The sequence below is a fragment of the Camelus dromedarius genome, chromosome 9, assembly GCF_036321535.1.
Source record: "Camelus dromedarius isolate mCamDro1 chromosome 9, mCamDro1.pat, whole genome shotgun sequence".
NCBI lineage: Eukaryota > Metazoa > Chordata > Mammalia > Artiodactyla > Camelidae > Camelus > Camelus dromedarius.
This window is the reverse complement of record NC_087444.1, coordinates 32080214-32094259: the sequence shown is the minus strand read 5'-3', so window position 1 is coordinate 32094259 and position 14046 is coordinate 32080214. Positions and strand designations below refer to the sequence as shown.

The 14046-nt window shown below is 36.3% G+C and overlaps 1 protein-coding gene and 2 non-coding genes across 4 annotated transcripts in view; all 3 read right to left on the bottom strand.

Annotated features, from left to right (window-relative positions):
* Positions 1-13924, bottom strand: part of SF3B3 (splicing factor 3b subunit 3) — a 43999-nt gene extending 30075 nt beyond the window's left edge. For both annotated transcript variants that reach the window (XM_010990285.3, XM_010990284.3), the window contains exons 1-8: positions 13806-13924; positions 12894-13031; positions 11643-11969; positions 10779-10951; positions 9637-9778; positions 7080-7192; positions 4728-4865; positions 3750-3853 (exon numbers count right to left, since the gene is read on the bottom strand). Coding sequence is in view for 1 of the 2 variants with exons in the window: in XM_010990284.3 (XP_010988586.1) it covers positions 3750-3853; positions 4728-4865; positions 7080-7192; positions 9637-9778; positions 10779-10951; positions 11643-11969; positions 12894-12963 (1067 nt within the window). In the remaining variant the exon portion in view is untranslated. The remainder of the gene's footprint in view (positions 1-3749; positions 3854-4727; positions 4866-7079; positions 7193-9636; positions 9779-10778; positions 10952-11642; positions 11970-12893; positions 13032-13805) is intronic.
* Positions 5118-5209, bottom strand: LOC116155022 (small nucleolar RNA SNORD111). Its single transcript, XR_004139056.1, has one exon. It is a non-coding gene; the product is annotated as a small nucleolar RNA SNORD111 (small nucleolar RNA).
* On the bottom strand, positions 11270-11347 carry LOC116155024 (small nucleolar RNA SNORD111). Its single transcript, XR_004139057.1, has one exon. It is a non-coding gene; the product is annotated as a small nucleolar RNA SNORD111 (small nucleolar RNA).
* Positions 13925-14046: the final 122 nt, after the last annotated feature.

Sequence of the window (14046 nt, the reverse complement as noted above, 5' to 3'; positions counted from 1 at the left end):
AAGTAGATAACAACAAAATGTTAAAGTGACTATTCTGGAATCCTAGGATTATGAGTAGTTTTTATTACTTATTTGCTCTTTATTCACTCTCCAAAACTTTCTACATTCCAGAGTAAAATAACAAGAATGGGAGTAATCAACATTTACTGAATGCTCACACAATAAAAGTACTTTTTAGTATCTGACATTTGTATTAAATACCCACGAAATCCAGTAAGATATACATTATTATTATCCCCACTTGATAAAGGAGAAAATTGAGACATACTGCTAGAAAACATAAAACCAAGATTGTAATCCAGGCAGTGTGACTTCAGAGTTTACGGTAGGCTATTATACTGCCTCTCCCAAAATGTCCCTGACTAAAGGATAGTATAGGAAATTACACAGAGATAGGATTAAGCAATTAACAGAAGATATACTGCTAGGCAAATAAATGAAAAAAGTCCAATCTTTTTATTAAACAAAAATTTTACCAAATTAGCAAAGCTTGAAATATATATATATATTCCTAGTGTCGACAATATGAAGCAAAATAGACAACATACCCTGCTGCAAAACATAAATCAGCAAAAACTTTTAGTAATTAAGCAATGTGTCAAAAACTTTGAAAACGTGTACTCTTCAATCTAGCAACCATATCCTTAAGTCTATTTAACAACAAATAAAAGCTTATTTAAGTAAATTAACTCATGCCCACATAATGGAATATTGTATAGGCATTAAAAATGATGTACATTCAACAAATAATGTTAGGACAACTGATTTCCACATGAACTTAAACTGCTACTTAGCACCCTATAAAAATTTTAACTCATGCACACCAATGTTCATAGCAGCACTATCTACAATAGCTAAGACATGAAAGTAACCTAAGTGTCCACTGACAGCTGAATGGATAAAGATGTGGTGTGGATGTGCACATGCACACGCAAATGCATACACACACACACACACACACACACACAAATATAACGCAGCCATAAAAAGAATGAAATACTGCCATTTGCAGCAACATGGATGGACCTAGAGATTATCATACTAAGTGAAGCCAGACAGAGAAAGACAAATATTATCTGATATCACTTACATGTGGAATCTAAAAGCACAAATGAACTTATTTTAAAAAGAACAATAGTAACCTAAAATGAAAAACATGAAAACAAATATACATGACTGAAACATTATGTGATATACCAGAAATTGATGCAACATTGTAAACTGACTATACTACCAAACAAAAAAGAAAGAAAAAAGAAAAAAGCAGCAGCAGACTCAGATATAGAAAATAAACTTACAGTTTACCAAAAGGGAAAGGGGCAGAGAATAAATTAGCAGTATGGAGTTAATACATACATAGTACTATATATAAAATAAAGAACAAGAATTTACTGTATAGCACAGAGAATTATATTCAATATCTTATAATAATCTGTAATGGAAAAAAATCTGAAATGAAAAAATGTGAAACACAATACTGTAAATCAACTACAGTTCAATTTTAAAAAGCGGATCAACAACCTAATCATAAAAAATAAATTCATAAAACCCTGAGAAGAAAACAGGGGTAAATCTTCATACCCTTGAATTTAGCAATGGATTCTTAGAATACAAAAAGCACAAGGAACAAAGGAAAAAAGGATAAACTGAACTTCATCAAATTAAAAACTTTAGTGCATCAAAAAACATTATCAAGAAAATGAAGACAACTACAGAATAGGAAAACATATTTGCAAACCATGAATCTGATAACAGATTAATACTCAGAATATTAAAAAAAACTCTTGCAAATAAAAAAAAAGACAAACCACCCAAGTAAAAAACTTAAACATTTCTCCAAAGGTAAACAAATGACCAATTAGCACATGAAAAGATACTCAACATCACTAATCCCAGGTGAAACGCAAATCAAAACCACAAAGAAATATCACTTCACATCTATTGCCTATAACCAAAAAAGTGAAAAAATAACAATCGTTGCTGAGGATATGGAGATACTGGAACCCTCACATACTAGAAATGTAGAATGGCACAGTGGCTATAGAAAAGCTCAGCAGTTCCACATATGACCCAGCAATTCCACTCTTGGATACATAGCCAAACAAATTTAAAAAAGACTCAAACAGATAAATTTGCAGACTAATGTCCAATGCAGCATTTTCACAATAGGCAAAAGGTGGAAAGAATCCAAGTGTTCATTAACAGATAAACAAAATGTGGTAGACATACAGTAGATTATTATTCAAAGATAAAAAATAAAGTGCTGATAATGCTACACATGAACCCTGAAAATATTATGATATAAGCTAAGAAAAATAAGTCAGACAGGAAAGAGCAAATGTTGTACCATTCCACTTAGGTTACTAGGAGCTAGGAAACAGGAATGGGGAATCATTCCCTAATCAGTACAGAGTTTCTGTTTGAAGTGATGAAAAAGTTTGGGAAAATGGCAGTGATGACTACACAACACTGTAAATGTAATCAATGCTACCAAATTAAAGTTAAAAATGGTTAAAATAGCAAATTTTGTTATATACATTTTACCACAAAAAAGTGGAGGACAAAAAGATGCTACCAAAAAGTAAATGATGTTAAAGATCTGTTTACTGGTATAGAAAAATATTTATCATTTATTACTATATTTTAAAAGCAAGTTACAAAAAAATATATAGTGCATAGTTGTATTGCTGTAAAAACATTTAAATATATATACACTTCAGAAGGGTACACAAAAATATCTTTGGGTAGAAGGATTATAGGTGACATTTTTGCTTACATACACGTTCTGACTTTTCGACAATGAAAATTCCTTAAGAAAAAAACTAAAAAAATAGAAATGGATTAAAAACAGACATAACAGACTTAATGTGAAAAGTGCAACAAAACAGCTATAAATTGGGAAAAGGAGTAATAACAGGACAGTTGGAATAAAATCAATGAGGATGAACAAAAGGCATGTTAAAGATAAGGAGAAATGGCATACAATCCCAGAATCCTAGACAACACCTTCATTTTCATTATGAAGAAATAGCTTTAGACAAGTGGTTTACACAGACTTTAGCTAGAGGTCAGATGTAATGTATTTGTCAATGAAAAGCCATCAGAGATTGTAAAACAGGGATGTGGAAATTATTTCAGCAAAGTTGTGTCTTATCTGCTTAATGAGATGACTCTATAAAGGTTGAGTTTTATAGGAAAGAAAACATAGCAATAAAAAAACTAGGGAACTAACTCAGACTAGAACCACAAAAAAGGTATACAGAAGTAAAAGCAGAACTTAGCATTCAACTGAAAGTTGTGGAGGACAGCAAAAACTGAGATTTTTACACTCAAGTTGCTAGAACTGGCCCATCAGACATTAACAGAAACGGTGAGGTTGGGAGGGTTGGTGATGTGGCTGGGAAGCTGTGGGTACCAATGAGCTTCAACTGCAGATTTATGTAAGAGAAGTGTTTGTGCAACATCTATTTGATACTAAGCAGTTCAACAAATATTCAATGAAATGTTCAGCAAAAATCAAGAGATCACTTCTAAGGCTATTTTTTGCAGCTACCCACAGGTATTGATTGAAGCCACTGAAGCAGAGGAAGACATCAAGAGAAAAAATGTAAAAGGGAACAGAGGGCAAAACTTTTTTTGAAGAAACTAAAACATTCCTGGGGAAAGCTCAGTGGCCTGGGAGCTACATCTCCCTCCCATCAACTTTTATAGTAACCAGGGTGAAACAGGGTAATAAAAGGATTACTTACTGATTTCCAAATTCTGATGCTACAAAAAGGAAGCCTGTTTTAAGCACACACATGGCAGCAGCAACAGGCACAGTATCAAAATACTTGAGCCGGATCTCAGTAACCTAGAATAAAAGGAGAAAAAGATTCTAGTGTGTAGGCAAGTGAAGCTAGCTCACGGAAGGTAGCCCAGTATTATGATAGCTTAAAGCAGCAAATAAAGTACTGTCCTTCATATCCATACCACAGGTCAGCAAACTACAGCCTGCAGACCTGGCATGCCCATTCGTTTACATACTGCCTATCGCTGCTTTTGTGTCATAATAGCAGAGATGAGCAGCTGAGACAACCACATAGCCTACAAAAGCTGATAATGTTCACTACCTGGCCTTTACAAAAAAAGCTTGCCAACTCTTGAACTAAACAGGTATCTATTAAATTGCCCGGTATTCAGAGTTCCTCCATGGAATGAAAGAAGTAGAAGACCATGTGTATTACCAGTTTTCATTAGACATGGAGAGCTTTCTCTTGCTATTCAGTAAAAGTAGCATTATCCAGTCTCATATTATATGTGAGACTATCAGACCAGAAATCTCTTAAACCAGAGTGGGAAAACCTACATTCATATACCAGTTCCAAGCTTTACACGTTGATTCCCCACTGTGGATTGGGTACCCCTGAGGAAACACAACTGTCACCCAGATTTGGGTGATGTGGCAATCAACATGTTAAAAGCCTTAACACCTTACACAACCACTTTTTAAGGCATTCTGTTTCAATTTTTTTAATGTGTAAAGTATAAACTGTCCTTTCTACCTCAATGAGTAGATGCAATGAACAAACGGTTTATAGAACCACTTTGTAAACCTTAAATGTACTTACCAGTTTTTAAATGTTATATTAAAATTAGAATGAAATTGTAGGAAGTTATCAAACTAAACTAACCATAACAAATGGGCTTTTTTCATTTTTTTCCCCCTTCAGCTATGGTCAACTTACCATATCTTCATCTGTCTCCAAAGTAATCTTAAAGATATCTCCCTGCTCTGTTTGGGCCAAAAAGAAGAACATCGATTTGGTCTTATGGGTGGCAGAGCAGACAAAAATCATTCCTCTTTCAGGGTCATCCAGGTCATTCTAGCAAAGTCAAATACACAACCAACATCTTAGAAATGAGTATTTCTTATTTCTGGAATTCAGCACCTTACCAACAAGGACCATACAGGCCACCCAGGGCCTAAAGGCACCTGAAACCTCTCCATACAAGCTTTGACCCAGAGCAGCCTACCAATCACAAGACTAAAACACAATAACCAAAAATCCTTGTCTACTATAGATACATAAGCCTGGGTTAAAAAAAAAAAAAAAAAAAGCCACAACTTCACTCTACAGCCTGATCAGATCAATAAGGTAAGAACTATCTCCAAAGAAAAATGTCAAGAGAAGAGACATGAAATGTAAACAACCATCATTTCAGGCTGTGAATAAAAGACTCTTAACATGTCCACAACAATACCATCCATCATCAGTTCAATTTTTTTTTCCTATTCTGTATCAACTTCCCTGATTCCTAAAAGGCATCCCCCTTGGCTAGATTTTTTTTTTCTTTTAATGTATCCAGCATTTTGTACTTCTCTCAGAGTAAGCCCTTTGAGGGAAAAACATGTTTTGTACTCCTTTGTAGACCCAAAGCCAAGTACAGCACTTGGGTCAGGTGCTCAATAAATTTCTAGTAAACTAAATTGAATTACTTCCCACCCCTTACTAAGAATTTAACTTGCTAATCTTATCAGATTTTCTAAAATTAATGGACTCTTACTCGGATGCCATGTAGTAGACAAACTAAGTCCTAAAACATTTAACCCCAGGACCTATAACTTAATATTAAAAAGATAAATCATCCAGGGTGAGAAGAGAGATTGAAGAAGCAGAGATCAAGCAGGATTAGCCATGTGCTGTTCATAACTGCTGAAGATGGATCCACAGAAGTTCATTATACATACAATCACCCCTCGGTATCTGCAGGGGACTGGTTCAAGGAGCCCCCAATGATACCAAAATCCATGGATGCTATACAAAATGAGGTGGTAAAAGGAATAGTCAGCCCTCCATATCCACAGATGCTAACTGCAGATACAGAGGGCCAATTGTATGCTTAATAATTTCCAGGGTAAACATAAAATTAAAAGCAATAAACACCACCATCAACCAACAGTGTGGTAAATGACTGAGGGGATAAGCACTGTGTGAAAAGATTTTGGGGAAAAAGATATTTACACAGCCTCAAAGTTCACCACCAGTTTCCATACCAATCCCAAAAAGGAAAAGGTACCTTTACAATGAAGGGAGGTGGGCAGGCACCATCTTAATAAAGTGATCAATTCAGCATCACCAATAATGAATCAAACCAACATTATATGCCCCTAATGTGATGTAGTAAGAAATACATATCATCACCTGAGTAGTAATTCTATTGAAAACATTAACATGGATATAATCAAGTAGAAAAAGATTATGGAACAAATTACAAAAAAATTAGCCCAGACTCTTAAAAAATGTCCATATCATAAAAGACCAAAAACAAAGGTGAGAAAAAATACTCTAAATTTAAGGAGACAAAAGGTAGACATAAGAAAACTTTGAGAGATGAGAGAAACTGGTATATGAACTGTATGTAAGAAAATCATATTATTCAAAATAGTAAATTTCATGGGCACAATATTAATAGTATGGATATGCAGGAAAATTTCCTCATTCTTAGATGCTACATCTTGACGTGTCAAGATGCCTGCAACTTACTTTCAAATGGTTTTGCCTAAAGTACAGAGGCATATAAGAAAACACAAATGTAGCCAAAGCAATATTAATTGGTGAAACTAAGTGAAAGGCATACAAGAATCCACTGTTCTCTTTTAATTTTTCTGTATGTTGGAATAGGGCAAAGGAGCAGGGGGTGGGGGGCAGGGGGAAGACAAACAAAATGAAAGACAATTTATCTCCAACGAATATGCCTGGCTTCTTCAAACTATAAACTTTCAGAATTTCAAACTGATAGTGTCCACAGGATCTTCAAAAATGGAAATTGTGTTGGTTTTTTTTTTAACTGAAGTACAACTGATTTACAACATCAGTTTTAGGTGTACAACATAAAATTGTGTTGATTTTTAACTTCCTTTCTCGAAGATTTTATTTTGTTTTTACTGAAGTATTTTACTGGCTTTATTAAAAACATTTACAAAGAAACTAAAACTTGTTAAACAGATAATGTAAGAAACTACACTATAATTACAAAATCAAGTTCACTTCACAAAGACAAAATTTATTTTCTCTTATGGCAAACAAAGATCTTACCCGTCTCCTGGGAATTGGACAGCGGATATCCGGTTGGTCACCAAAGTTCTTGTAGGTGATATAGTTTTCAGAGCAGATCAGCACTCCACTTGGACCATCTGACCCTCCGGGAACTGTCAAGATAAAATGAAATTCAGCAATGATTTGACATAACCACGAATTACAATTTAGCTTTCCATCCCTTCTCTCCTTCAGCACAACTTAAAGGTACAGTGTGCCTGACGGTGAGGAACACGGTGTTTCTTTTCCCTGATAGTTATGCTAGGGAAGAATGGAGCACAGTTTGGTAGTGATCTCAGCCTGTCCTGGTAACTGATAAAGCATCTAAATGTTTAGCTCCAAGCTCAGAACTCAGTTCTCAGACCTATAATCCAGCTGCCTACTGGACACTGACATGGATATTCCATAGCAGCTTGAAAGCGAATGTATTCATAAACAAGCACCAAGTTCCTTCCCAAACCTACTCTATCTCCTGGGTTCTCCACCTTAAAGAACACTACAATTGACCAACAGACCAAAACAGAATCCAGGTTATCATCTTTCAATTCTCTCTCCTCTGACATTGAATAGAATTCCATTGATTCTAACTCCTTAGCAGTCTTTATGCTGTGAATCTCTCCTGGTTTAGTGAAACAGCTTCTGACCAGTCTCCTGACTTAAGTCTTAATCTCCTCCATTCCGTTACCAAAATGTAAGTGATCTTTCTAAAATGTTCACCTTTAACATGTCGTTATTCTCCTGCTTAAAATCCCTCAGTAGCTCCCTCCCCACCACTACCTCTACCCAAGCCCTTTAGCTCTAATGATCCAATCACAATGAGCTTTCAGTTCAGTGAACCATGTTTTTTCCTGCATTAGGGACTTTGTGTATCCTGTTCCCTTTGCCCACAACAGAAATTCTTCCACCTCCACTGCACCTAGCTAACTCCTAACTAGTCTTCAGGTCTCAGCTGAGAGCACTTCTTTGAAAAGCTTTCTCTAACCCATTCTCTTCCTTTCCCTAGGTTAGGGACCCCTCCTTTACACTGTCATGGCATTTGGTACACTCTGGCAATTTTTTTATTACTAGTATGTGTTCACTGCTACACTCAATCTTACATGGGAGACACCACAAATATTTTTTCACCACTGCAGTCCCAAAGCCCAGTAGAATGACTCTGCACATATTGACTGTAGAGGCTCAGCAAAAATCTGTTTAATGAATGAAACTCTCATAAGTGAAAAGCAAAGTAATATGTAACAGCAAGTAACGAGAATCTGTTTTTTTTAATTCTTCTGCTTAATATGCAGTCTCTTCCTAAGGTTTAATGCTTAAAGACTAGTGCTGTCTTGTATCATTCTTCTCCAAAATCCTCCACCAACAACACACATATTTCATTTAAAACATCACTCCCAACACAAATGACTTGAAACAAAAGGGACTGAATCACTTACCCAAGCCTGATGAAATTTAGATAACCACAAATATAGTTGCTCTCCTTTAGTCTTTTCAACTGATACTGATTGTTAATGGTGAACATCTCTGAGCTCCTACGAAAATCTTACTTTGTTATGATGCATATAAAACACTCCTGAATTCGATTTACTAAAACTTAAGATTTTCATTCCCTATGGTCATAAGTATAAGCAGTCCGCAAATTTTTCTCATTACAATCCTTCCTGTTTTGGTACTAAAGTTACATTATGCTCCTAAAGTGGTACAAAAGCTTTTATTCTTTTTCTAATCTCTGGAGAAATTTAAGGTCCCTGAAAACTCTGGACCTTAAATCTTCTAAGGGAAAGAAACATTTTTTTTCCTAGTTTCTTTTTTTTTTTAATTTTTTTTTTTAATTTTTGCGGGGGAGGTAACTAGGTTTATTTATTTTTAAAGGAGGTACAGGGAATTGAACCCAGGACCTCCTGCATACTAAGTATGTGCTCTCCCATTTGAGCTATACCCTCCCCAGGGAAAGAAACTTTTTACTACTAATCCAATTTTTTTCAGAAATGATGGTCTATTCAGGTTCTCAATTTTTTCTTGGATCAATTTGGGTAACAGTTTTCAAAAATACTTCTATTTCATGGGGAGGGTATAGCTCAGTGGAGGGTGCATGCCTAGCATGCACGAGGTCCTGGGTTCAGTCCCCAGTTCCTCCATTAAATATATAATAAAACTGATTACCTCCCCCCACCAAAAAAATAAGTAAAAATTTAAAAAAAAATTTTTAATTTTCTATTTCATCTAGGTTTTCAAATTCATGAACAGTTTTATATTATTGGGTTTGTCCATAATGGTCTTTTCACAGACCAGGTTTTGATTTTAGTTAGAATGAAAGACTGACTATAGTCAAGACACCAAAGCAACCGACAGTAATCCATATTTCAAGCTGACTGCTCTTTCTTCCCTGCCCCGACTAGAAGATAAAAGTTAAACCAATGTATGAATGTCTAACCTAGCCAAAAGGCACTCGGGTTTACTACAAATGGATTAGTTTTCAAAGCCTATTAAGTAAAGCCTCCTAAGTTTGGGCATAAAATGGACCAAGCAATATGGTACAGAGCAATTCTGAGAAAAGTACCTGTAATAAGGAAGTTGCCATGTTCTTCTAAAGGTTCACTGTATTTTCGGACCACATGATTTAAACCAAGGTCTAACTCATAGAAAGTAAGTGTCTGCTGGGTATTAGCTGCTGCTTCCCCAGTTGGATCATTGTCTGCTTCCTATAGATTAACAGTGGCATAAAGATTAATCAGTACCATAAAATCAAACTTTTAGGACTGACATTTGCAGCAACATGGATGGACCTGGAAGCTGTCATTCTAAGCCAGAAGGAGAAAGAAAAATACCATATATGACTCATAGTGGAATCTAAAAAAAGAAAGACACCAATGAACTTATCTACAAAACAGAAACAGACTCACAGACGTAGTAAACAATCTCATGGTTATCAGAGAAAAACAGGGTGGGAAGGGATAAATTGGGAATTTGAGATTTGCAAATATTAAGTAGTACATATAAAATAGATAAACAAAAAGTTTCTTCTGTATAGCACAGGAAACTATATGCATTATCTTGTACTAAACCATAATGAAAAATAATGAAAAAGAATACATGTATGAACACCAGAAATTGACACAGTAAACTGTACTTCAAAAAAAAAATTTTTTTTTAATAAAAAACTTTTAGGGCTGAAAAGGGCATCAGGATTCCTCTACTTAACAAATAAGGAAGGAGAGGTCCACAGATAACAAATGGTTTGCAAAGTTCATACTACTGAGTAATGGCAGGATGGGAGCAAAACCCCAGATCTTCTATTTCTGGGACCAAGGTTAGCTCTACTAGAGAATACTGCCTTTCATTCAAGGGGAAAAATGGTATGCCCCACTCTTCACTACCTCCCAGTGACAAAATATCCCAAATACAGTTTCATCTTCTTTTTGGGCATCTTTCCCCAGTAAATACCATTTCCAAAGGTAGATTGTTCAAATCAGAACAAAGTGCTATTATATAGTCAGGTAAACCCTGAAACATTCCAAAGTACTTCAGTAGAGCATTTGAATACAGAAAAAACTTGTGAGCAAGTAAGCTAAAAGACATGTACAATGAAGAAAATCTCAGGAAAGCACCAAGGTGAATGGAAGAAATCCAAAGGAGAGAGGGGGAGAGGAGGAGAGAGGGGGAGAGGAGAAAAACAAAGAGAGATGGATACTCCTCCATTACCTCATAATCCATTTCCAGACAAGCAAACATTGGATTTTCAAATCCCACATCTACTCCAACAACATGATACACTAAAGTGTTTGCTTTGTGGGCCTCCAGGGGAGAAGAAATGGTAAGCCGGGCTGCAGCATCTCTGTTCAAGATATACACCAATTTCTGTTTCTCAATAGCACCTGTTGTTGGTGACAAAACATAAAAAAAGACTCCAGATAATGAAAAGAGGGGCTGCAGAAAAGCTAGATTCACATCACGATTATTTTCTGAAAAATCATTAATACCCAGCACTAACTCTACAAATGTATTAACTTAGGATTTTGCTCTCATTAAAGTAGACAAGAGCGTAATTTTACCTATTCTTCCTAATAGGGATCTTAATATCCTAACTCTTCAAAACTTTTTATGACAAACTAAACAATTCATAAAATTGCCAGTTTTATTCTCTGAACTAGATCTAATGATTTTGTGACTGGTCAGAGAGGGTTGCCCTCTGGAAGCCTGATCAGATACACAATTTTCTTCAAGAGATTTATCAGAGAAGAGACATGAATGTGACTCATCACTTCAGGCTGATGAAAGCAACCATATTCATTGTCTAATAATAAAAAATCTTTCAGTGTAGTCTTTTTGCTACAGAGAAAGAATTGGAAAAACATCTATTTCCACCTAGATAAGTAAAAAAAAAGTGTACTGTAACTCTCCCCATTGTTTTAAAAGGAAAAGCAGCTTTAAGTTAAGGAGTTAATCCAAAATAATCCAAACTTCACCCGGTTGAGTAATTTCTTGGCACAGTGACAAGAACACAACATTGTTATTCTAAACTGAGCTTCTATAAGAGTCAAAGAGTCAACAGAAAAAGGCACTCACTAATCATAACTGCTCGCCCTTTGGGATCCACAGCTAAGAACTGGCCAGGAACAATGCGGCGGCATCCACTCTTGCCAAAGGTTTCTTGGTGAATTTTTTCAAACATGTTCTTAGATGGCTGGTATTCTAGGATAACAATCCGACCTGAGTCACTGCCAACCACAATGTAGTCTTTTGTGCCACCCGTCAGCCTAAAAGCCATGAGTGAACGAATAACACCAAATACTTCCACAGTTAGTAGAGTGTGTACTTTGCCAGTGTTGGGGTCAGGGCGAAGCAACTCCAAGATCTTCCCCCGGGAAACAACAATTTCTTGTTGTTTGGTTCCTAAATAACACAAAAAATAAAGATCATGAACAGTAAGAACTACTCCAAAAAGTAATCTGGATGGATCAAAATGACACTAAAGATAAATATAATTAAATGAGTTGGGGGCTTAGTATTTTAAGTTAATTTATTCTACTTTAAAAGGTAATTTTCCTAGAATTTAAATCATCTAACAGTGGTATCAAAGAAAAACTTTCCAAAATGGTCACAAGCTATATGGTATTTAACTTCCTTTTTATTTTTCTAAGATTTGTCCTCGATCTGCATAATTAGGAGTTGCCTATAAACGTTAACACAGATTGTTTAGCTTCATAAAATTTAAAATTTCCATATGCTCCGTGTAGCCCACCTTTAAGGGTACTGTTCTAAGAAATCGTATTAACTTTTTGTGAACTTTGATATTGGATCTCACAGAATTTTTAACACTGCCATCTCATAATGTATTATGTTTACTTCTAAACTCACTCCTAAAAAATTCACTTGCTTTCATAACTGCAGTCAGCACCTACAAATACGTAACAAAAACTTGTCCAGATTTCTCCCTGCTATATAATTCCACATGGGTAAGCTGTCATCAACTTTAAACTAAATATTTAAAATAACTAAGTTCCTCCTTTGCCAAACACCTTCTCTGGTCTCAAGTAACCTGCTATAAATGTTACTGTCATTTTCTCTGCCACTCAGGCTGCAAACTCATATTCTTCTTTCTTTCTATCCTCACTGCCCTAGCACAGGTATTCACTAATGCCTAAATGGCTTCTTATCCTATCTATATCCATTACACTGTCTGATGATTAAAGTTTCTTCCCTGTAATTTGTTTTAGAAATAAAAGTTTACATTTTGAAAAGCAAGTTGAAGCATAAACGTAGTAATATTAAAAAATGTTAAAAAAAAAAATTAAACTCAGTAACTGAAGGACTTACCAGAGAAGTTGCCATGAATGGCAAAGCTGATGCCAGTGGCTCGCTGCAAGGTCAAATTGTACAGGAACATGGTCGCATTAACACTGAGTCACCCACAACTCCACAATCCAGGTCTTAGTTCTATCAAGTCAAAGCAATCTAAGAGTACATAAAAGCAGAAAAACATCAGCTGTGAAAATGTTATTTTAACAGACATTTTTATTCTTGTATGGGAACTTCTGGATAAAGGCAGTAGAATCAATAGAGTAAGAGGAACAACATATTTATAATTAGTGCCTTCTATTTGCCAGGTACTAATGCCATTTACTCTGCTTTTCTCACAAGAAACCTATTAAGCACTCAGTATTACACTAGTTTTATAGATGAGCCGGTGATTGCCCTCCACCCCTTCTCCAAGGGCCAAAAGAACACCACCGTATTTAAACTCCGCAAAGTCTTCAAGACAGATATTGTCCCCACTCTGCAAATGATAAAACTGAGGATCAGAGAAGGAAATAACTTGCCCAAGTACCAAAACACAAATACAAAACAAGGCCTTGGTTCTAAAAGCTGTTTTCGTTTACACGTTTTAACACTCTCGACCTTTCCACCTTACCGTCAGTGTGTCGTTTACTTTCTCCGGGGGAGGGGGGTCTCTCCTGCCCCTTCTCAAACCTCCCTCAGGGTCTAAAACCTATGCAGTCTCTAGAACGCTTATTTTGAGCTAGGCCTTGTTCCCACACTGTGAACAGAAGCGGGAGACGATTCCCTAAAGCCGCCCCAAACATTCCCCTCCACCACCTCCTCGTCCTTTGCCCGTACCTCTCGGGCCTAAGCTGCCTCAAAAACCCCTACCAAAGCCTCGGCGCACCCTCCTACATGGCCGCTTTCCGCCTCCCTGGACTCAGGGAAGCAGGGAAGCTGTTTCTTTACCCTGCAGCCGGGAGGATGGAGTAGATATCCTACAGATTCTGAGTTCCTTTAAGACCTAGGCAACCGCCAGTGCCACTCTGCCGGCGTCCGCCATTAAGTCCTAAGACAGAAACCTTCCGGTTGGCGGGCGACGGAAAAAGTCCCCGACCGGCGCCTGAAGAATGTATATATAATTTTTTAACGCTTCTATTTGGCTTCCACGCCGCATTAAAAATTACTCAAACATACTTTATGATCGTCA